This window comes from Colletotrichum acutatum, assembly GCF_030867785.1.
Source record: "Colletotrichum acutatum strain CBS 112980 chromosome Unknown BDZ83scaffold_134, whole genome shotgun sequence".
Taxonomy (NCBI): Eukaryota; Fungi; Ascomycota; class Sordariomycetes; order Glomerellales; family Glomerellaceae; genus Colletotrichum; species Colletotrichum acutatum.
The window spans coordinates 46528-67395 of NW_026849128.1; the positions used below are offsets into that span (position 1 = coordinate 46528).

Consider the following 20868-nt stretch of genomic DNA (forward strand, 5'->3'; position numbering starts at 1 on the left):
ATGATAAAAATTGTTGTTACAAAGACCGATCATTCGTCGTGCTCGGCGACTCCTCGCAGCACTTGACAATCTCGCACAGAGATCGCATGACGAGCGGATCAACCTCGTTGATCAGGTCACCTCCCACCATGGACCTGCCGGATCCCCCGGCGCGCAACGTCGTCACCAAGTGCGCGATACACCGCGACAGTCCCTGCTGCAGCTCCCGAAGGGGGACATCAGAGACCGCAGCCGGGTGTGCCGCCGGCGTCATTGTTGGCACAGCAGCAGCAGCAGCAGCCGGCGTTGGAATCTGACTCTGTCGTGACGCCGAGCAGGTTCGGAGGCCGAGAAACATGCTGGATCGCTTCCGCAAGGGCTTTGGCGGCGGTGGCGATGTCGTCATGTCCTGCATCCCTTGCATGCCCTGAAGGCCGAGTAAGGTGGCGGCCTTTTTGGGGATAGAATCGTCCGTGATAATGCTGCTGCTGCTGGGGCTAGCAGGTGTGGGTGGTCTCGGCTGCGACTGTGTCGTACTGTTCTGAACCATGGGCGCGAGGTAGTTGTACGCGACAATGTGGGCGTAGAGGGCGTCACAGAGCCAATCTGACCCTTGGGGGAAGACGCTGCGAATCCGGGACCACTGGGGTGGAGCAGCGAGGGTAGCCATTGACGGCGATAGCGAGGCAGAGGAGGGGAGATCGAGGTTGGAGGAGGATGCGCCGCGGGAGCAGCAGCGGCGGTTGAGATTGGAGGTGCGGCGGGAGCTGAGCCAGCGCCAGCGTTTCGGGGACGCGGGTGGGGTGTCTGGGCGGAGAGTTTCCGGAGCGGCTGGTTGTCTGACCTTGCGGGAGTAGCTACGGATCGTCTCGATGGAAAGGCTGGAGCAGAGGAGCGTTGTCTCGGGGAAGCATGTCACGGAGACGCGCAACGATTCCATCACGTTGGGAGGAAGGGGAATACGGCGGCTTTGGTCGTCCGAGGGAGGAGGTGGGATGTCGATCGGGTCCTCGAGCCAGGTATAGGATGTGCTGAGAGACGACGCAGGCCGAGACCTTGTTTGAGCCTGGGATCGAGGACGAGGAGTCGGGGTGGTGTATGCTCTTGAAGGACCAGCGGCGCCGGAGCGGGAGGTCGGACGCGGTGTCACGAGTAAAGGGGAAGCCAGGCCCTGACGAGGAGTTGGCGTTGGCGTGTCATGCGCATCGAGGTAACGGAACCATGGCTCCAGTTCCTCTTTGAGATCGGAGATAATAGAGCTACGATCCGTTCCCGGCGCGACGATGTGATCGGGTTGCACATGTCGCGAAGACGCATGCGAACGCGATCGAGAACGAGTAGAGATGGCCTTGCGGGCGTCATCGGTGAATGAGACGCGATGTTTTAGCGATGAGCAACGCGTGGGCACGGCGATGTCGACGGAGTGAAGTGAGTGAACCGAATGGATCGAATGACGGTTCTGCTCCTTGGCGGCAGCAGCCACGGCCGCCGCCGTAGGGTCTAGATGGAGACTCCGGGCCCGGCTGGTGGGCCGGGTGTAACCCTCAAACGGGTTGGACAGCCGGCGCGTAGTGGCTGCGGCACTGGCGCTCTTGGCCCGGGGCGGTGATTCGTTGATGGACCGGTCGCCTAGTCGGGATAGCGGCCGCACCGGCTTGATGGGTGTCAAAACGGGCGATTGGACTAGGCTCTTGCCGAGCTCGGGATGATCCGCCGGCGCGTCTGGCTCAAAGTCCATCCAGCTCTCCAAGCTTCCGTCTGCTTCGCCTCCGAAGGAGACGACTCGTTTTTGTGATGAAGATGACGCGACCACGGGCTGGCTCGAGGCCGAAATGGTGGTGTCTGCAGTGAGAACAGAATGTTGGCGGATGTGCGGTGACTCCGCAGCGTCGTCTTCGCCGTCGAGGTCACCCCCGGTCATGCTAAAGGAGTCACCGCTTGAGCTTGAAGCGGCGTCTGAAATGTCATGATGGCTCGCATCGCTGGCCGAGCTCTTCTCGTCGATAGCACCCAGAGGCTGGAACTGAGCTATCCCATTGGGATGGCATGGTGCGCCAAGGACTGTAGGAGGTTCGGCGGTGTCGTGCCAGTCATCTTCATCTGAGGCGAGAGCAGGCGAGGGCGCGCCGGCAGTCATGTTCTTGGCGGCGAAGATGAGGGCAGAGAACTCAAGGTCCTGAGCCAGCAGCTCCGGCAGGTTGCAGTCCATGGTTGGTTCCGCGGCTTCGGCCATGACGCCGGCTCGGATGCATAAACACTCGGGATGGTATCCGTAGGAAAGGTCGGTATGCGGCTGGGAAGGCGGGTGATGACTATGGTGATGGTGGTGTGGTTGAAACTGGGTTGGCAGCGGCGACGAGACAGGACGACAGATGATCGGCTGCGGGCTGAAGATGGAGCTAGAGCTAGAGCTAGATCTGGAACTCGAACCGCAGTTGGAGCTGGCGTTGGAGCTGTTGCTGGAGCTGGAGGGCAGGGTCAGTGGCAAGAGGTTTTTCATGCTCCGGACGGAGCGTCCTCGCCCCAGAACCGGCGGACGGGATGTTTTAAAGGTTGTTGGAGAGATGTTCCTTGCAGGGAGGGCCTCGGTCGCGTGTGGGGCAGGGAAGGGAGCTGGAACGTCTAACACGAACATGGGGTGCATGCCACATGGGTTGATGCTCATGCCATTGGGCGAGTCTCTGAGAGAAAAGGGGAGAAACTCCAAGAGCCAGGGGTGGTCGTCGCTCATGAGGATGCTGGCCGCTTGGGAGCTGCTCAGCCTTTAAGCTGCCAGGGCTGACGACAGGGAAGGGGATGGGGATGGGCCACGGGCGACGGGCGTGTAGCCGTGTGTATGTACCACAATGCTCCAGCGACGATGGACACCCGACTGCTCACGTCTGTGGGCAATGGGCAGAGACGACGGAGCAGCAGGGCAGAAGAAGGGACTGTCGCTAGTAGGGATCCGAGGAAGGACCTTGTTGTTCGATTTCCACTGCTTCTATCCTGCTTCTGCTTCCTTACCTATGAGGAGGGGCCTAAGGGGGGAGGTATCTGTACGGTACGATGTAGTGTATCTCAATGTTGCGTATACAAAAGCCGAAAGGACGATTGTGTGGTCGGATCCGGGATCCCCAAAGAGGACACCCTGTGACCGTTGGAGAGAAGTGGAAGAGTGAAAGAGGGCCCACGACGTGACGAGGGAGATGAGATGGGAAGGGGGGTGTGGCGGCAGAGAGCTCCGTCTCCGAATACCTCGAGGGATCGAGAATGAGAAAGATTGCTTCCAAGAGATTGCCAGAAGGGAAAGCTGCGTCTGCCGTGACACCTCGAGGGTCACAACAACAACAACAACAATCAATATAGGTGCGATACACGTCGCCGGGCTTGCTGCACCATCTCAGACAACTGACACGGAGGGAGACTTTAAGTATTCTATAGACCGTAGGTCCGTCGGAAAGACAAGAATGTTGACGGCCATTGTTAGTTGTGAGAGTGAGACACAGATTCGCCAGGCATGGTCCTTCTCGCCCTTGCGTCGTCCGCACCTCAACTGTGCATGCATAGTCTGTACGGAGTGGTAGACAAGGCCGTCCCTTGGCTTTGGCGTTCTTTTGTTTTCACTTCCGGGGCATGCAGAGTCTGCGCGAACCACAGCATAGGTACTGCTCGTGCCGTCCACTCTGCGTCCCCAGTACTGCGTGATACCTTACCATTCTCGCGAGGCCGTTGCGATTTGCGAACCAGTGAGGGAACCAGTCCAGCGGGACTCCGGAGCTCACGGGATGGAGACACCTAGAATGGCCGGGTCAGGGGCAGCAAGCCTCTTAGCGTTGACTGTTGAGAAGCGAGTAGCAAACGGCAAGCATCGCGTCCCCGATTTTCGGTCCACCAAAGGAACAATTATAACTCGGGTATCCGTACGAAGTACTGAATATACATAGAGTATCCGTAGCCTGTGCTTCGTACCCGTATCATCGGACTGTCGAACAGTCGACGACCCAAAAAAAAAAAAAAAAAAAAAAAAAAAAGGAAGAAGAAGCAATGTGGGCGGATGTGGGCGAGGGGTCTCTTGTGCCTTCAATAATGCTACGCTGGTAGTGGGCTCTCTGTGCATATCTGCGCTGCATACGGCAGTTCGCTGCCACACGGTTGCAGAAGCAATATTGGTCTTATTTGGCGTCGAAGCTTGGAAGGTGGGCTGGCGTCTGGTTCTGTCTGAAGCATGCTCTTCGCCTGTGAACTGTCATTAATTGTCCCGACCCAAGTGCGTGTTCATGACACATGGCCGTGTCCACCGTGACCTGTACGATGGAGGCTTAAACGGCTGCGAGATGGAGGTTGAAAGAGTTTTCTCCTCGAACGAGTTGTCACCTCCGCGAATAATATCCACCACGTTGCACTGGGGTTTCCGCAATCAAATATTGGTGAAGCATGACACAAAGGAATCGATCACAAAATCGAGTTCCGAGGGATCGAAGCGAAGGGTCCGCGAAAGAACAGACTGGACTCCAAAAAAACTGTCCAACAACCAGAGACCAACGACCAACGCGGCGGATCAGATCCCTGACAGGCCGCAGCGAAGCCCCATCGCGTATTCCATGTTAGTGCCACCGGCCCAGGGCGGCCGAGGCGTCTGTGTTGCTGCGTCTGCAGCCTGCATCTTGTATCCGTACGCAGTACCCGCTAGTGTTGGCAGGCCTTGTGCGGCGGCAAGCACACGATCGTCGCGAGTACAGCAGCTTGCAAAGCAAACTGTAGCACAAGAGGTCCTGCCATCTGCCTGCAAAGCTTGCAGTTCTGTTTCTTCTGCCATTGTCATTTCCTCTCATGACAGTATCGGTGACCGTCAAGTCTCAAGAAGTGATCTCTGCGGCAGATGGCAGCTTTCTGTCTCGGCACTGCTTGTCTGGATTTGTGCCATGTGTGTCTTTGGCGTGCTCATGTTTTTGTATGTGGACTGGATATGTGGATTATGTATCCGCACTCCGTACGGTACGTTGTGTGTGTGGCAACTTGGATCGAGGTGTGCGAGGGTCGTCTCTCGGCTCTCCCTTTTTTTTTGTCCCCTTCCGGATTGACTGGCCCTGCCGAGATCAACAGGAGATTGAGGGGCGGCGCAGCAAACCAGCAGAGAGTTCAACCGTGATAGGATAACGGGAGGGTCAAGTCCCTGGCATCGTGCTGTATAAACCAGGTAGACCGGCGATCTGGTTCCCTCGCCGCGCGCTCGGATGTCTGAGAGTTGGGGTAAATGAACATCGCAGTGTCGACCTTGGCTCAATTGATTCATTCTGAAGGATCATCAGCGGAATACCTTCTGCCGCCGGTCAGTCTGACGGTCTGTACGAAGTACGTATTTCTTGTTTCCTCATCATTGATGGCGTAAAATTGAATGGTCGCATCGCATGCCATCTGCCGTCTTCGCAGGTCGCATGCGTCGCGCTCTCTGCACCATGTTGCAATTTGTCGACGCACCCTATGCTTGCTGCTCCTCCGGCTCTTGAGCAGACAGGGCCCCAGCAGGTCATCATTGGATTAAAATGCAACGTCGATTCGTACCCTCCCCCGGCTGTTCAGGGCAACGTGCAAGGGTTAGAGTCTGCATGGACCAGGGCATGTAAGCCCAGCAAGCTGTCCCTGGGCATACTTGAAATTGACGGCCCAGAGCCAACCAACTTGAGAGATCGCGACTACGTACGCGTTTCTGGATGGAGCAGTCGAAGAGTCGAAGGGCGGCTGGCAATCTTGTGACGGGTTGATGACCTGCTTTGGTCAATTGTCATCTACCAGACGAGAGGATCGTGAGGGACGCAATGGGTCCGCAGGCTCCCTTGCCCTCGTCTCGTCTCAAATCCCAGAAGGGGCGCCATTGCTGGTGTCGTCGCCGTATCAAGCGAGGCATGTGAGGTACTCTGCAGATTACCGGCATATTGAATCAGTGAATCAGGACCGAGCACAGGTATTCGTACGTGCAAGGCCACGGCGGAAAGCTTAGGTGTCCGTATTAGATTGCGGGATGCCTCGATCCCCAACTGTCAAGTCCCAAGCGGCAGCAACTTGCAGGCCTTCTGTTGTCGAGCTGCAGATGAATTGTGATTGTATCATGGATGCAGATGGCAGATGCAGCCGGGGCGTCACGTCAGACGGATGCCCGAGACCCAGAGTACAAAGCTGACTAGATAGCCGGCGATCTTTTGATGAAAAAGAAAGGCCTGGCGTGTGGCGGTGAGTGATACGAACAGGAGGCGACTGAGGCAGTATTGAGCATGTAAGACAACAGGAAGCTCAAACTTCAGAGTCTTGCTTCGTTGGCGGCTTGTGAAAGCAAAGGATTGTCTAGATTCCCCGCAAGAAACCAAGGTTGAACGGTGGAACTGGCAGAGATTGGCGAATCAAGACAACAGAGTGTGGAGTCTGAGACGGGCTTCGTGGCGTGCGCTAGAGATGCGGAAGGAGAGACATGTCTTGTGAAAAAACATGGCATGGAGAGGATTGGTGATGAGGTTGAAGTGGTGTCGTTTGATGGTTGGCGATGTTGCAAACTCACAACGTGCAGGAAGTAAGGGAGCTCCAGCCTAGCTGCACCTGCCAAGTTGAAGCCGCTGCCCCGTGCGCTCCTTCCCTCCTATAAGCCAGACCGCGTGGAGACCGTTGTTAGTGTTTCTAGGGAGAAGATTGAGCGCTCTAAGAGCTCCTTCTCTGCTGTAAGGGCGAATTAGTGGCTGAATTATAGGCAAGCTACAGGTCAAACCCCTCCGTGGCGCCTGCGCGAGACAACGTCTGGCGGCCATCGGCTGTTAGCGCGTTTTCTAGCTGCCCTATTCGCATTATCAACTGCACTGCATGACTGCCAATAGGCCCTTGGCGACCTGAACCCAGGGGGCCGCTTCCGTGGTGGGGCCGTCTCTCGATCACTATCGATAACGTACCTCGGGAAAAGTGGATTCGAATTTTTTCATCGTCCTTCTCAATGTGACATGCAGCCGGGTCTTCAGCCTCATCACACCTCACCTTCAACCTCACTATCAAACCTTTCCAAGCCTTATTCTTGGCTTTTCCAGTCTCAACGCCACAAGCACACCAGTGTGTCATAGACGACTCGAAGAAGGAAACATTGCTTGGTGCTAACGCCAGCCATTGGTCCTGTGCTCTCGCTCCCGCCCTAGCTCTTGCTCTGCCTCTCGTGTTCGTACTTTGGAAACCTGGAGAGATCTGAGTCCAGTATCGAGCTCTTCAACGTGGTTTCCAAGACTCGATACCCTACCTACTTTGCCTCGACAGATCGACGCCACGCCCATCTCGCAACCTCGTGGCACTGATTCACTTCCCGAGCACGAGGATAGAGTCTTGTTCACCTCGTGGCTCTAGGCATCGTCGGCTTCTATTCTCGAACCCTGCCGTCGACTCGCCTGGTCTCCTTCACCCCTTGCGTTCTCGCACCCGAGCATCCGGAGTCAGAGCCGCTCTCGGATAATCTCTGCAGTCTCGGATTCCGACGAGCCCGTGGCCTATTCGGCCTTTACCACCCTTTCCGGGTACCGCCTCTCTGTCACTCACCCCTCCACCATGTTATCGGAAGAATTCTACTCTTGTATTTGCGGCCCGCCTATTGCGGCAAACACGGCCGTATCCAAAGATATCGGCATCTACGCCCATACTCTTAGCCCCAGCTACACCGTCAAGTCAACTCTCAAAAGAAGTGCTACACCAGCCCACTGCTTAGCTGTCAGTGACTCGCATGTCTTTGCCGCCCAGCACGAAAAGTCCCAGGTCCACGTATACTCGAGATCGCGGGGCATCCAAGAAACAGTCGTTACCTTTCCAGAACGGATTCGGAGCTTGGCGTTGATTGACGATGTCTTGGCGTTAGGCACCTCCGAGGGCAGGCTAATCTTGTGGGAGGTAAACATTTCCTGTTCCCGGATGCAATTCCAAACGTCTTGTTGTGGCTAACGAAACAACAGACATGCACTGGTCGCCAGCTGATCACACCACCTTGCCACGTCCAAGCCGTTTCGTGTCTGGCTGTCACGCCCTATCACATCCTCACAGGCTCTGAAGACTCTAACATTCACGTTTGGACAATCTCCCGTCTGCTAGAGCTGGATGCCTCAGTGGAGGGCGAGCCGGACCGTACGCTCTCCAACCACAGGGCCGCCATCACATCGATCGCTGTCAGTGGTAGTGTCAACCCGGAAACCAACATCTGCGTCTCCTCCAGCAAAGACAAGACCTGCATCATCTGGAACTATCAAACGGGCGATGTTCTGCGTACACTGTTGTTCCCCACGGCTCCGCTGTGCGTTTCCATGGATCCCTGTGGTCGTGCCGTCTTCGTTTCATCTGAGGACAGGGCTCTCTACCTCGTAGAGCTCTTCGGTGAGAAGCCGCTCATTGGTCCGAATAGCACTGAATCATCGTCGACTGTCGTTCAAGTCAATTCACCGATTGGAGTTGCTGATGAAGATGCTGGCTCGGCTTTGTGCTTGGCGCCAAACCATGATGGCACAACAATCTTATCCGGTCATGTAAAAGGCAAAATCTTGCAATGGCAGCTGGCCGAAAACGGTCACCCCACAGAGTTGACAGACCTCAACGCCTCTGTGACGAACTTGGTGTTTCCGCCGTTGCTGCAAACACCTCGACCCACAAAAGCTGTTGCAGTTGTCAAGCCCACTCAGACCGAGCGGCAATTCACCTTCACATCTCAACTAAACACAAGTCTCGAACAAGAGACGAGATTCGGCAAGATGCTCAATGGCTTTGGCTTGCCTGATGATGCGCTTGAGGCCGCCATTCTTTCGTTCCAGGAGTCTCATGCACAACAATGTGCCACGGATGATGAGGCTCAGCAAGAGACTGAAGAGTTGTGGGATATTATCAACGAGCAACGGGCGCTATACAAGCTGACTATGCAGCCGTACCAAGAAGCCAAATCATCTCATACCTGAGAGCGTTTCATCTTTCCTTCACCCAAAACCAGACGGCGGCTCGAGCCTTCAATTGACCTTATCCAAACTTTTTTTACTCTCATTCAATTCTCCTTGTCTTCGCCTCTCGAGTCATTTGAGGAATTGCATCGGAACCAAATCCATCTTGAGCAGAAGAATCCGTGAAAGCTTGATGATTCGTCTCGCATGACCAGCACGAATCGGCCGCGAATCATCTTTGTTTAGCAAACGCCTAGAACCCGTCCTGCTGGGGTGGTCCGGACCTATATGAGACGATTGTTTGGGGGTACCTCGCGCCTCAAAGCTTAACCTTCGGCTATCGGCCTGTTGTTGATCAATCTTTCACACGACTTCCCGATATGAGGCCAGCCTGGCGAGCCGCGAAGAGATTCCTCGAACCGGGGTCCGGGGGGGTAAGAAACTGCACTTGTCAGAGGTGTTCCCATCTTTGCCACAGGATCCCATGCGCTCAGGCTGCCGTTCACCCAAGTGTTCGTTTTGGGTTGTCACCACCAGACAAACAGCCCACAGGATCCCATTGAAACCGGTTTCGCATTCGTCAGGTCTGGAGCTGCTACCTTGCGTCAGTGGGGTTCGTCATGACTGGACGACAGCTACTAAAATATCAACAAATAGCCAGCCTTGTCGCTCGGTTCTTCTGACTTAGGTTCGACTCGTTGTGTGAAGTGAGAGAGTAGAGAGGAAGACGTTTGACGACGAAAACGGCCCGAAGATACACGATGAAGCTGAGCGCTGTAGCCACCCTCTTCACCGCCCTTGCGGCGGTGACCATTGCAAACCCGGTGACACGGTCGCACAGCCACGTCGTGCACGAGGAGAGGCATCCCGCGCGCAGAGAATGGGTCAAGAACCACAAACTACACACTATGGCCAGGCTGCCAGTACGGATTGGTCTTGCTCAGTCAAACCTTCACCGCGCAAACGAGTTCATGAACGATGTGGCACACCCCGACTCGCCCAACTACGGCAAACATTGGACCCATGATGAAATTGCCGAAATGTTTGCACCGAAGCAAGAGTCCATTGCTCTGGTCATGCAGTGGCTTGAGAGCGAGGGCATCCACCGGAGTCGTGTCGAGCTCACAAGAGGTCGCAGCTGGATCCAGTTCAACGGGACAGTAGGCGAGATAGAGCGGCTCTTGAAGACCGAGTACCACATGTACAAGCACGAACAAGGTCACAAGCACGTGGCTTGCGACAAGTACCACGTTCCGGAGCATTTGGTTGAGCATATCGACATGATCACGCCGACGGTCCACTTTGATCAACGCATCGGAGAACAAAGGAAGAACACCAAGCATGATCTGGAAGAGCACCACATCGAAGAGCTCAAGAAGCGGCAACTCAGGAAGCGTGAGCTCGCCAAGCGAGATGTTGCTACTGGCGGCAAGAACCCGGCCATTCAGGGCAGCCCGGACAGCGGCTTCGGACCTAAGCAAGGCGCGGTTGTCATGAACGCCCTCATGGATCTCAACCAGTGCGACTCCATGATCACTCCGGACTGCCTGCGGGCGCTCTACGCAACCCCTCCCGGATCGCTAAAGTCGTCCAACAACACCCTCGGCATCGTCGAGTACACGCCGCAAGCTTTCCTCCAGTCGGATCTGGACATGTACTTCAACGAGTTTGAGCCTCGTGCGAAGGGTCAGGGCCCAATCGTCAGCCTCGTCGGAAACGCCGTGGTACAGACTACAAACCAGAGCTTCCGCTTCAATGGCGAGTCTGCGCTCGATCTTGAGTTCGCCATGGCCATGATTCACCCTCAAACGACAACTCTGTACCAAGTCGGTGACCTCAACCAGGGTGCCAGCTTCAACAACTTCCTCGATGCCATTGACGGCAGCTACTGCACCTTCCAAGGAGGCGGTTCCAAGGACCCCAACATTGACGGACAATACAGCCAAAAGGTCTGCGGCTCCGTCCCTATGGTTAACGTCATCTCCACAAGTTACGGCTTCAACGAGGCAGATCTCGGCAAAAAGTACGTCGAGCGTCAGTGTGCCGAGTATATGAAGCTCGGCCTGGCTGGCGTCACAGTACTCTACTCTTCCGGTGACTCCGGTGTTGCTGGTAACGGCAAGCAGTGCATCGACACCCAGACTGGTGCGTACAATGAGGGCCAGCAGGGTATCTTCAATCCTTCTTTCCCTGGCGGCTGCCCTTGGGTCACCTCCGTAGGTGCTACTCAGATTTTGGAGGGATCGACAGTCCACACCCCTGAGAGCGCTTGCCAAAAGGCTATCTTCTCTGGCGGAGGTTTCTCCAACGTCTTTGCGATTCCCGACTACCAAAAGAAAATGATGGAGCAGTACTACGCTAAGAACGCGCCGCCGTATGGCGCAGATCGGTACAACAACTCCAAGACGGTACGAGGTTTCCCGGACATTGCTGCCAATGGCGCCAACTATGTCACTGCCGTCAATGGCAAGTTCTCGCTCTCTTTCGGCACCTCAGGTGAGTTGTTTAACTATTGAATCCAACGTCTGGTCGGTAAGAACTAACACATTCGCAGCATCGGCGCCTGTTGTGGGATCAATCGTCAACATGATTAACGAGAAGCGTATTGAGGCGGGCAAGAAGCCCGTCGGCTTTATCAACCCGACGCTCTACGCCCACCCTGAGATTCTCAACGATGTGACCAATGGCGACAACCCAGGTTGCGGTACCAAGGGCTTCTCTGCCGTGGCAGGATGGGATCCCGTCACCGGCATGGGGTAAGCAAAGCACTTCCTTCTCTGATTGAGACTCTGTAGAGCAAAGACTTACAACGCATCCTAGAACACCTAATTATCCTGAGATGGAGAAGCTATTCATGAGCCTACCCTAATTGCAAAATAATGGCCGCGCCATAGTAGTGGCGTCTGGCGTCGCAAAGAACATACACACCACACACACACAATGTCACATATATAGTGCTCATTAAGAGGCATATATTAAAGACGCGGGACATTCCTTTCTTGCCCAACCCCCTTTTTGTGGCCGCGCAGTGTAGAACTGGTCAGCTGCAGGGTCAGGATACCAGGAATGAGGGGGTAAGGCATTGTAGATTATAAGCATTAATAGAGGTACTTTACAACGATATCTGCAAAGGGCGTTTTAAGTGTCTGCGGTGAAGGTCCTGTCTTAGTGCAAAATGGGATACACTACGAATAGCCAGATTTGAATTCATTCTGTAACGGTAACCTTCAGATTGATCATGAGGTGCTTTGTTATGGATGGATACACTAGAGTAAGTGGTGATTAATTGCAGACGTTGCGTCTACGCCCACTTTGGCGGTTGACAAAAACCAGAGGTACGAGGCGAGATCGGCCATCCGGCACATTGGGGGTGGGCGGATTAGTAAAATGCCGCGCCCCGAAAGGGCCGCTAAGCTAAACGCCGAGCGGGAGGAGAGAAACCGCGTTTGCATCATAGGTCCGTTGTCTGCCCCGAAACCTCGAGAAATAATTCCCATCTGCGCCTTTCCACTGCCGAGTGCTATCTTTTTCGCAACCGCACCTCACGACGGCACCCCCCCCCCCCGCAGAAACATCCACGAATATCTCAAAGCCAACCCAATAGGCTCTGTTTTTCTCCTTGCCGGGTAACGCACGCATTTACACGAAAAGCGCAATCACGATGGCGACGGCGATACAAGCTCTCAAGGGCGATGCGCCGCAGCAGGCTCGGTCTTTGGTACGTAGAAACGACGGGACATATGCTCCCACGATCCCTTCCGATTGCATGCATGCTGTTGTTTCTGTTATCCATCTCGAACTAAATATCCAACCGCCAAGCCTTTTTTTTCCTTCCCGAAGCGCCTAGAAGAAGAGCTTTTGCTAACATCATTTCTTGCGAAAATCTCTAGTACCGCCAGCTTTTGAAGACGGGCGACCAGTTTGCGGCGTACAACTTTCGCGAGTACGCGAAGCGGCGGACGAGGGATGCCTTCAGGGAGCACCAAAGAGTCGAGGATCCGCGGCAGGTGCAGGAGTTGATTCAGAAGGGAATTAAGGAGCTTGAGAAGCTCAAGGTTAGTCGACTCTGTTCTTCGGGCTTTTCGCTCTCCGACACTCGACACTCCACGAAGGCCACCCTGTAGTTCCTGTCGAGAAAGCCTTCTTTGCGCGACGACTGGGGATGGGGAGTAGGGAGACGGGAGCGCCCGGAGGTAACAGAGAACAAAGTATTGGGGGCTAACACTATGGCAACAGAGGCAAACAGTCGTCAACCAGTTCTTCCAATTTGATCGGTTAGTGGTTGAGGGCGGCGCCGCTGGCAAGCAAAAGGGCAACAAGGGCGGTATTGTCAGACAAACGGAGCATGGGTGAGTTCCTCCTCTACATCGCAGTGGACAATAATAGCTAGGATGATGAGAAGCTGACTTTTCCATGCCCTACAGCTTCGACTAAACAGCCTAACTCCTAAGAGTGTGGAGCGGGAGCCCAATTTAATAACGTCGCGAGCTCAACGAAACCACGGCTCGGGATCTATTTCTGTATTATATACTCAAACGGGGAGTCGGAAGACAAGAAAACAACCGGCGGAGGGCTCGGGGTGTATGACCATCAAAAGGGGGCGAGGAGGAGTCAAGAATATTCTCTCAACTTTTATGAAAGAAAGGGGGAGGGACCCGGCGCGGCGGCAATTACTCCCTAAATGAAAAGCACTCCTCTCTGGAGTGTTGTCTTCTTCTGTTTTTAAACCTCCAACAAGGGCTTTTTGGAGCATATAGACATGGCAATGGCGTTTCTATGACTGGTGCCTTCTGCTCTTGCGGGACTGTGGATTGCGAGATAGCCAGGGTGCTCTTTGTTATGTACGAATGATGAGAGCGACCTCATCAGGAGTTTGCGATTACTGTCAACCAAGTAAGCCGGCCATTCGACTCCTCTTCGAGTGCTATCGAGGTCGGGTTCTCCCTAGCTTCGCAAACGGCTGCGGGAGTATACTTTGATAGGAATTGACAGACCACGCTCCACTCACCATACAAAGATGTCGTTTGAAGTAGCTTTGAAAGGTGAGATGAATATATCGAAGAAGCAAGCTGAAAGAAATTATTGCTATTGTTTTCTTGATTACTTATGGTACAGGTTCTTGTTGAAGTCCACACCGAGGCGTCACCGACCAACTCTCGGTGTACTCCGTGCAGCTGACTAAGCACTTCTGTCCTCGCGCTTGCCACCTTTAGAGTTCGCGACGAGGCTGCGTCTCTGGGTGGAGCCAATCCATGGCAGTCTACAGCGACAGTAGCTCAATCATCAGCGAAACAACATAGCGTCCGCGCACGTCGCATCAATTATTTGCAACTTGAGGTGCACACTGCATTCCCTTCATAGCTGTTAGTCTGCGCCCTCGAGGTCATTGTTATTTCGAGCCCAGAGTTTGTGGGACAATTGTCGCGGATCGACCAGACCTTCGTCGCTGCGCGCGCGACCCTGCATCAACTTGAATTGGACCAGCTTCGAACCCCTCTTGGATACTGTGACCGCGTCCGTTGCTTCGGATTCACGTTTTCACAATGGCGCCAGGAGTAAGTTCTCTCAAGTGAACATTTGGATTCAAATCGATTTCGCCTTGCGACTAGTGGCAAGCAAGTCTAACCAAAATGACCTCGGTAGACTCGACGCGCGAACCGTAGCGGATACACCGAACACGATGACTTTGAAGGTCTTCCCGTGCGCCAATGGCGCCAGGAATGGGTGAGCGTCGAGCCCCCAGTGCCCGCCGAGACGACGCAGAAGAACGATATCTGGGACGTCGAACTCCCCTGGGGCATGCCCAAGGACGCGGGTCTCCTGCCCCAGCACAGCCAAGACCTCCTCCGCGCCGCGCGATCGGGCGTCCTCTACAAGAGGCCCGCGCCGACCGAGGAGGAAGAGGCCGACGCCGACGCCGTCCCCGATAAGCCGGAGAAGAAGGAGGACGAGACGGAGACAAAGGGCTTCCAGATCAAGGTGTGGAAGCAGATCAATCGCAACTCGGAGGGGTCCCCAGTCTCGCACCTGGCGAAGCGCAGGAAGGGTACCGTCACCATCTCGTCCAAGACGGTCTCGAGCCAGGTTCCCGGCGCGACGGTGACCAAGGCTACTGTGCGACGAGTCGATGCCGCAGGAAACCCGTATACGCAGGAGATTACGCTACAGGAGGGCCAGGCGGTCGAGGGCGAGATCATTTCGACGACGGTCGTGGCCGTCGCGGCCGTCGATCCCGCGCAGCAAGCGCCGCAGCGCGTCCGGCGACCACCACCGCCTAAGAAGAAGAACAAGCCTGGTCCAGGACGCGGCCGCAAGAAGAAGATCTTGCCTTTGCCCGCACCGGTTGCTGCGCCTCCAGTGGAAGGTGCTCCTGCAGCTCCCAAAGTCGAGGGAGCGGATGGAGCAGACCCTGTAAGTTTACCAGATTCCCTTTACTGAGAGCATGTGACTGATTGGCTTTTAGGCTGTCAAGCAAGAGCGGGAGGACTCGAACAACCCCGATAGCGAAATGGCTGACAATGACGACGACGAGGGCGACGACGACGATGGTGATGATGGCGATGACGGCGACGAGGAGCAGCGCGACGGCGAGAACACGGATAGTCAAGATCAGGAGATGACCGACGCTTCTCCATCTGTGCCCACACCGACTGTCGACACAACAGCGGAACTGACCGACCCCGAATCACCCGTACCAAAGCGCGCTGCGCCAATGGCAAATTCCATCAACCTCGCGCCTCCCAACATGCACCTGGCAAACTCCTCACCCAAGGGCAGCCCTCTCAAGAATGTGGTCTTGCCATCCCCCACGGAACCACCAGCCCAGTTTTCATCCATTTCGGAAGCATTAGTGCCCCCAGTGGAGCCAAAGAGCGAGCCTGTGCAGGCTGACAAGCCCATGGGAGAGGGACCTGAGCCCACGAAGGAGCCCTCACCTCAGCCGCCCAATGACTCGTTGGATTCGCTTCTGCCTGATCAGCTACCTCCTGCCGAGACTTCAGCGGAACTTCACGATGCATCGACAGCACTCCCGCCTGCCGAAAAGGTGGGCGACATCGTCTCCCCCATGGCCGAGACAAGATCAACCTTTTCGTTGGCGACGACTGCAGAGACCGATGCTTCGGGTACCAGGTTAGAAAGCGGCGATCAAACCGTGGCCTCGAACGATGCTGCACAAGACTCGATGATGCTAGACGCTCCCGAGGAACGTCAGCCCTCTCCGGTCCCCGATGCTCCCAAGGCCCCTGAGATTCCGGGCCTTTCTGAAGCTCTTTCAACCTCGGAGGCACCGCAACCTCCTGCAGAGGAGCCAGCACCCCTCGCTATGGAGGACATATCGGAGAAGAAGGAAGACAGTCCCCTGGTTCCGCCAGCTAGCGCTGAAACTTCCGTTCCGGTTACTGAGGTTGAGCCTGCGGCACCTGTGGTTGAGGAGATGCCACTTGCGCCCCCAATGCCTGAGCAACCCACAGAAGCCGTCGCGTCACCGGTAAAGTCTCCGATCAAATCGCCATTGAGATCGCCTGCGATTCCGGCAGCGGAGTCATCAGTCAAATCACCCGCTCCCGCGTTGGAACCCCCAGCTCCTTTGGAGCCTCCTATTGTGGAACCTGCCGACATCCCACCGGAGATTCCAATTGAAGTACCCGTCGAAGCAGTCGCCGAGGAGCCAGCCGCCTTTCCGCCGCCAGCACCCATCGAGCCTCCAATCGAGCCTTCCGTAGCACCGTTGGCGGAGATTCCGGTTGAGATTCCAGTCGAGGCCTCTGCGGACATTGCAATGGAGGAAGCACCCGTCAAGATTCCTGCAGAGAAACCCCTTGAGGCACCAGTCGAAGTTCCAGCCGTCGAGATCCCCACCGCCGAACCGGAGTCGGTCCCGCCAGCGCCTGCCGAAGTTCCCATGGTGCCAGAAGATGACGGCCCTGATCTGCTCGCCGGTTTGGAGACGGAGCTGGATCGCCAAGCCGAGATTAGCAAGTCCCCACTCCCCGAACCGCCTGCGGCCCCGCACCCGGAGCCAGCGGAGCTTCCCGAGATTGCCAACCCGGTGCCGTTGCCTGAGGTTCCCCCCATTGAGCCTGAGAAGCCCGCAGGAGAGCCAACAGAGGCGGTGGCTATTGAGAGTGCTCTGGTCCCGGAGGTTCCCGAAGTTCCAGAGGCAGAGGCGGTTCCTGCAGTAGCTGCTTCCGCGGCTGCGCAACCGGCACCGGCTGAGGAAGCTGTCGCACCCACGGAGACGGTCCCTACGGAGACCGCCCCTGAGGAGGAGCCAGAGAAGAAGGCGGAGGAGAGCTCGACTGATGCCGTTGTACCTGCAGCCGATGCCTAGTTCGCGTTTGCTAGAGTGGGTTTGTCGAGGTATACTACTTGTCCGGGGGTGTTGGAAGCTATTGGTGTTTGACAAGGCGTAAAAGGGGAAAAGGCAGGTTCAGGCTTGCCTTGCGTGTAAATTGTATGATGGAGTATTTTACCGTTAGATGTTTGATTGGAACACGAACGCCGTTGAATCGGCAAATATGCCCCACTATGGTTTTTGCTTCACTTTTTACTACTGCTCTTTCCGAAACCGATGCCTTGATGCTTGGATTCTTTTCAGGGAATATGGCATGCATGCTATCCCATTATATTTTTCTTTGATCAAATGTACGGATATTTCAACTATATACACAGAAAATCATGCCCACTTTTCTCTTCCACCCCCATTGCCGCTGCCAACAAAGAAAGAGGCTGGGTACCTTTTACCATTCCAGAACAATGCTATCCCAAATGAACCCCCTCCACGTCGTGTTGCGCGTAAGCTGGAAAGTCACCTCGTTCTCCCCCTGCTTCAACAGCGCACCGGGGACGGGGAACTCAAACAGGCGCCACTCACCCGCCGCGGTGGCGCTGCGGTACACGGACGGGTCGTTGAGCAGTCCCGAGGTGGAGTCGACTCCCACGGCGCCGCTGGTGAGGTTTCCTACTGGCTGCCCGTTGGCGAGGACGACGCTGCTTGCGCCCGTGGAGTAGCCCGCCAACGAGACGATGAGGTTCGCGGACGTAGGGGCAGGGTCGGGCAGGGTAGGGATGCGGAAGGAGATTGTGTAGTTCCCCTTGTACGTCTGGCCGTAGCACCAGTCTGAAGTCTTGCTTGCGGAGCAGGTGCTGTTGCCGCCGGTGGTAGCGGCGCGGAAGACGATGTTTTCGGGGCAGGAAGCGATGATGGCGTGGCCAAAGTACGGATCTCCTCCGTGCGCGAAGCCGAGGGATGTGCGATCGAAGTCGCCGACCTGGAAGAGCTTGGTGCGCTTCGAGACGGCCCAGTTGAGGGTTCCGAGGTCCGTCGTCTTTCCTGACTCGGTGACGTGGACGTCGTTGAAGAGGATGTGCGTCGTCACGTCGGCGAGGGCGGCGCCGGCGGACCAGGCTTGGAGGGCGTAGCCTGCTGCCGTAGTGCGGACGTGGGGGATCTCAAAGGCGCCTGAGGCGTCGGCGTAGGTTGTGTAGTAGTAATCTGAGCCCATGTCGAGGGCCGTCTTGTTGGGGTGGTTGTCGCCGAGGAAGACGGCGGCGCCGGCGGCGGGACGGCCGTCGGAGAGAAGGAGTTTGCCTTTGACGGTGCCGCGGGATTGGTAGGCTTCGTCGTCGAGCCAGGGGTAGGGCCAGGAGGCGAATTCGGAGGCGGCGCGAGTGTCTGCGTCGGATTTGGAGCCGTCGTTCTGGGGAGGTGGTGGTGGTTAGTTTTGATCGAGCTTATTGTAGAGGAAAAGGGGGATTCACGTACGAGGTACCAGAGCCAGGGACCCCACATCTTGCCGACGGGGAAGACGTCGACGGCGGAAACTTGGAAGTGTGTGCCGTGGACCATGTTGAGTTGGACGGCATCGCCGGTGGCACTCTCACGGTGGACCTAGGGGGTGTCAGCATGACGTCTTGGAGTTGCGGTTACAGACCAAACACATACCATGAGCTCCTGCTTCAAGTGGTTGCCATTGTAGTAATCCTTGCCAGCATTGATATACCAGCTCCCAACCTCATCGCCATACACGCCGTAATACTTTTGCGTGCGGATGAAGTCAGAAAAGTCGTACTTTGTGATATACCCCGTGCCGTCAGGCGTGCGCCAGGTCTCGTCCTGGACCTTATTCTCAGGTAGGTAGTCAGCCAGCTTCGGTAGCGGCTTATCGTGGAGGTCCGTCTTTCCGTTGGGAAAAGTATTGTTGTCGAGGCGCCAGAGGGTGCGAAACTCGCCCAGGGTGGGCAGGTTGCGATTGACAAAGTACTGGTAGGCGCCGGCGAGGCCTTGGAAGATGACCCAGTGGAAGTCGCCGTCATTTGCGGTAAACTTGACGTCGATGAAGGGGGTTCCTTCGTGGGTGCCCTTTTTGGCGATGGTCGCGGAGGACCAGGCGATGTCGTTTGCGGCGCCGTCTGAAAAGATGAGCGTCAGTTCCACGTTTGAGAATTCCCAAGGCTCGAGATGAGGGTATACACATACTGTAGCTTACGTAGTGGCCGACGGCGTTTCCGACGAGGTCGCGGTCCTTGTAGTACAACTTCACGCCGTACTTGAGACCTTGGGTCATGTTCCACACATCATTGCCAATGATCCACGTCTGGTTATCGACCTGCCTAAGGAAAGGTTCGGTCTGTGTCGGGGCCGCAAAGGCGTTCGAAATCAACCCTCCAAGGGCGGCGGCGAAAAGACTGCTTCTCATCTTGGCAGACAAAACTTCGACGTCACGTCAAGAGCGAGAGCAACGACGACAAGAGTCCGCAAGGTTCGCTTTTTCTTGCATTCTTCTACCGCTCAAGCAGGCCCCGAGGGAAGACTAAATAAGCCCAATGACCTTAATGGCGATTCAAGACCCTTACTCGAGCCTATCCCGAACAAGCATTGAGCCGCGCAACCGGCACGCCGGTGCCGCTCTTCTCCTCATTCTTACCCCTCGTGGTTCGTGGGTTCCGCGGGGAAGAGGAGCGCATGGTTCGTATTGCTTCTTTTTTTGCCCTGGGTATGCGGAGTGATGAGTGGTGAATTGGTGATTGACTGGGGGAGGCGACGTGAATCGGTCAAGACTGGGGCGGGCGCATATTGCAAGCAGGGCACTACCCCGTTCCCCGCAATCCAAGTAAGCTTAGCTGCTAGCAAACGACGAGCTTTGATGGGTGGAAATTCAGATTCAACCTAGTCCTGCCTCGCTCCTTTCGGGAGAGCGGTTGATTGGGAATTGAGGAGTAGCCCGGACTTTGAGCTCTGAGCGCAACTAAGAGTTTTTTTTCTCGAGATCGCCAAGCTATCCCCGAGGACGTGTGGTGCTAGCTGCCGCATTGCTTGAAGTTGGGGGAACATTAGGCATGGGGTAACCCCGACTTCGGGGTACCATGGACCGAGGGTTGGGGTAGGTGCGTCGTCCTATGAAGTTTGACCTGCCCGAAGTGCTTGATATGCAGCATCTTGTTGTCATGAACTGTCATGAGCTGTCATTTCTTGTGACCGAGATTGCCGGTCAGCCGATTGGGGTTTGGGCTGAGATTCCCGGAGATGATGAAATTGGGATGCGGCCCGATTTGCTTGGAGTTGAGATATTGCGTCGAGAGATCTAGGTACTGTACGGATACGAGTGGACAGAACAGACCAGGCAAGGTAGACGCTGAAACCAAGTCAATAAGAAACAGTGTATAATAAATTGTGCAATTTTACGAATACTTGCTCACCCTGCGTACGATGGCTCAAGCATCGGTTGCCGGGGCAAGGACAACAAGCCTTCTGTACTCTGTAGACGCCGCTCCTTCCATCTCAAAGGGTATTTCGGGGCATGAGCGAAGAGAACTCGATAGGGACAGAATCCGAGCTCATCCTTCCGGGATATGAAAGGTTAATAGAGTGTTGTTGACTAGTTGTAACCGTACAGAGTACGGATACCTTACCTTAGTAAGGTGAGATGTCGGTGAGCAAGATGTCGAGTCAGAAAAATCCATCAGCCACACA

At 55.6% G+C, this 20868-nt stretch overlaps 7 protein-coding genes across 7 annotated transcripts; 5 read left to right on the forward strand and 2 right to left on the reverse strand.

The window, feature by feature from the left end:
- Window positions 1-16: 16 nt before the first annotated feature.
- Window positions 17-2212, reverse strand: BDZ83DRAFT_756659 (uncharacterized protein; the record flags this gene model as incomplete). The annotated part of the gene is made up of 1 exon (XM_060514777.1): window positions 17-2212. The coding sequence occupies one exon, from the start codon at window positions 2210-2212 to the stop codon at window positions 17-19; it is 2196 nt and encodes a 731-aa protein (XP_060359857.1).
- Window positions 2213-4010: 1798 nt separating this feature from the next.
- BDZ83DRAFT_763280 (uncharacterized protein) lies at window positions 4011-5468 on the forward strand (the record flags this gene model as incomplete). Its single annotated transcript, XM_060515216.1, has 2 exons — window positions 4011-4956; window positions 5392-5468. The coding sequence occupies exons 1-2, from the start codon at window positions 4239-4241 to the stop codon at window positions 5466-5468; spliced, it is 795 nt and encodes a 264-aa protein (XP_060359858.1). The 5' UTR covers window positions 4011-4238.
- A 2062-nt stretch (window positions 5469-7530) lies between these two features.
- BDZ83DRAFT_756660 (WD domain-containing protein) lies at window positions 7531-8915 on the forward strand (the record flags this gene model as incomplete). Its single annotated transcript, XM_060514778.1, has 2 exons — window positions 7531-7866; window positions 7929-8915. 2 exons carry the CDS (start codon window positions 7531-7533, stop codon window positions 8913-8915), a joined length of 1323 nt encoding a protein of 440 aa, XP_060359859.1.
- Window positions 8916-9655: 740 nt separating this feature from the next.
- On the forward strand, window positions 9656-11763 carry BDZ83DRAFT_589064 (Pro-kumamolisin; the record flags this gene model as incomplete). Its single annotated transcript, XM_060506196.1, has 3 exons — window positions 9656-11390; window positions 11449-11650; window positions 11715-11763. The coding sequence occupies 3 exons, from the start codon at window positions 9656-9658 to the stop codon at window positions 11761-11763; spliced, it is 1986 nt and encodes a 661-aa protein (XP_060359860.1).
- Window positions 11764-12555: 792 nt separating this feature from the next.
- BDZ83DRAFT_756662 (complex 1 protein) lies at window positions 12556-13328 on the forward strand (the record flags this gene model as incomplete). The annotated part of the gene is made up of 4 exons (XM_060514779.1): window positions 12556-12612; window positions 12785-12949; window positions 13131-13243; window positions 13319-13328. The coding sequence occupies 4 exons, from the start codon at window positions 12556-12558 to the stop codon at window positions 13326-13328; spliced, it is 345 nt and encodes a 114-aa protein (XP_060359861.1).
- Window positions 13329-13992: 664 nt separating this feature from the next.
- Window positions 13993-17494, forward strand: BDZ83DRAFT_637127 (uncharacterized protein). Its single transcript, XM_060509287.1, has 3 exons — window positions 13993-14449; window positions 14538-15305; window positions 15358-17494. Exons 1-3 carry the CDS (start codon window positions 14438-14440, stop codon window positions 17224-17226), a joined length of 2649 nt encoding a protein of 882 aa, XP_060359862.1. The 5' UTR covers window positions 13993-14437; the 3' UTR covers window positions 17227-17494.
- Window positions 17431-19967, reverse strand: BDZ83DRAFT_77516 (rhamnogalacturonate lyase). Its single transcript, XM_060515436.1, has 4 exons — window positions 19375-19967; window positions 18841-19307; window positions 18661-18786; window positions 17431-18595 (listed from the first exon to the last, which is right to left on the reverse strand). Exons 1-4 carry the CDS (start codon window positions 19592-19594, stop codon window positions 17636-17638), a joined length of 1773 nt encoding a protein of 590 aa, XP_060359863.1. The 5' UTR covers window positions 19595-19967; the 3' UTR covers window positions 17431-17635.
- Between the last annotated feature and the right edge of the window lie 901 nt (window positions 19968-20868).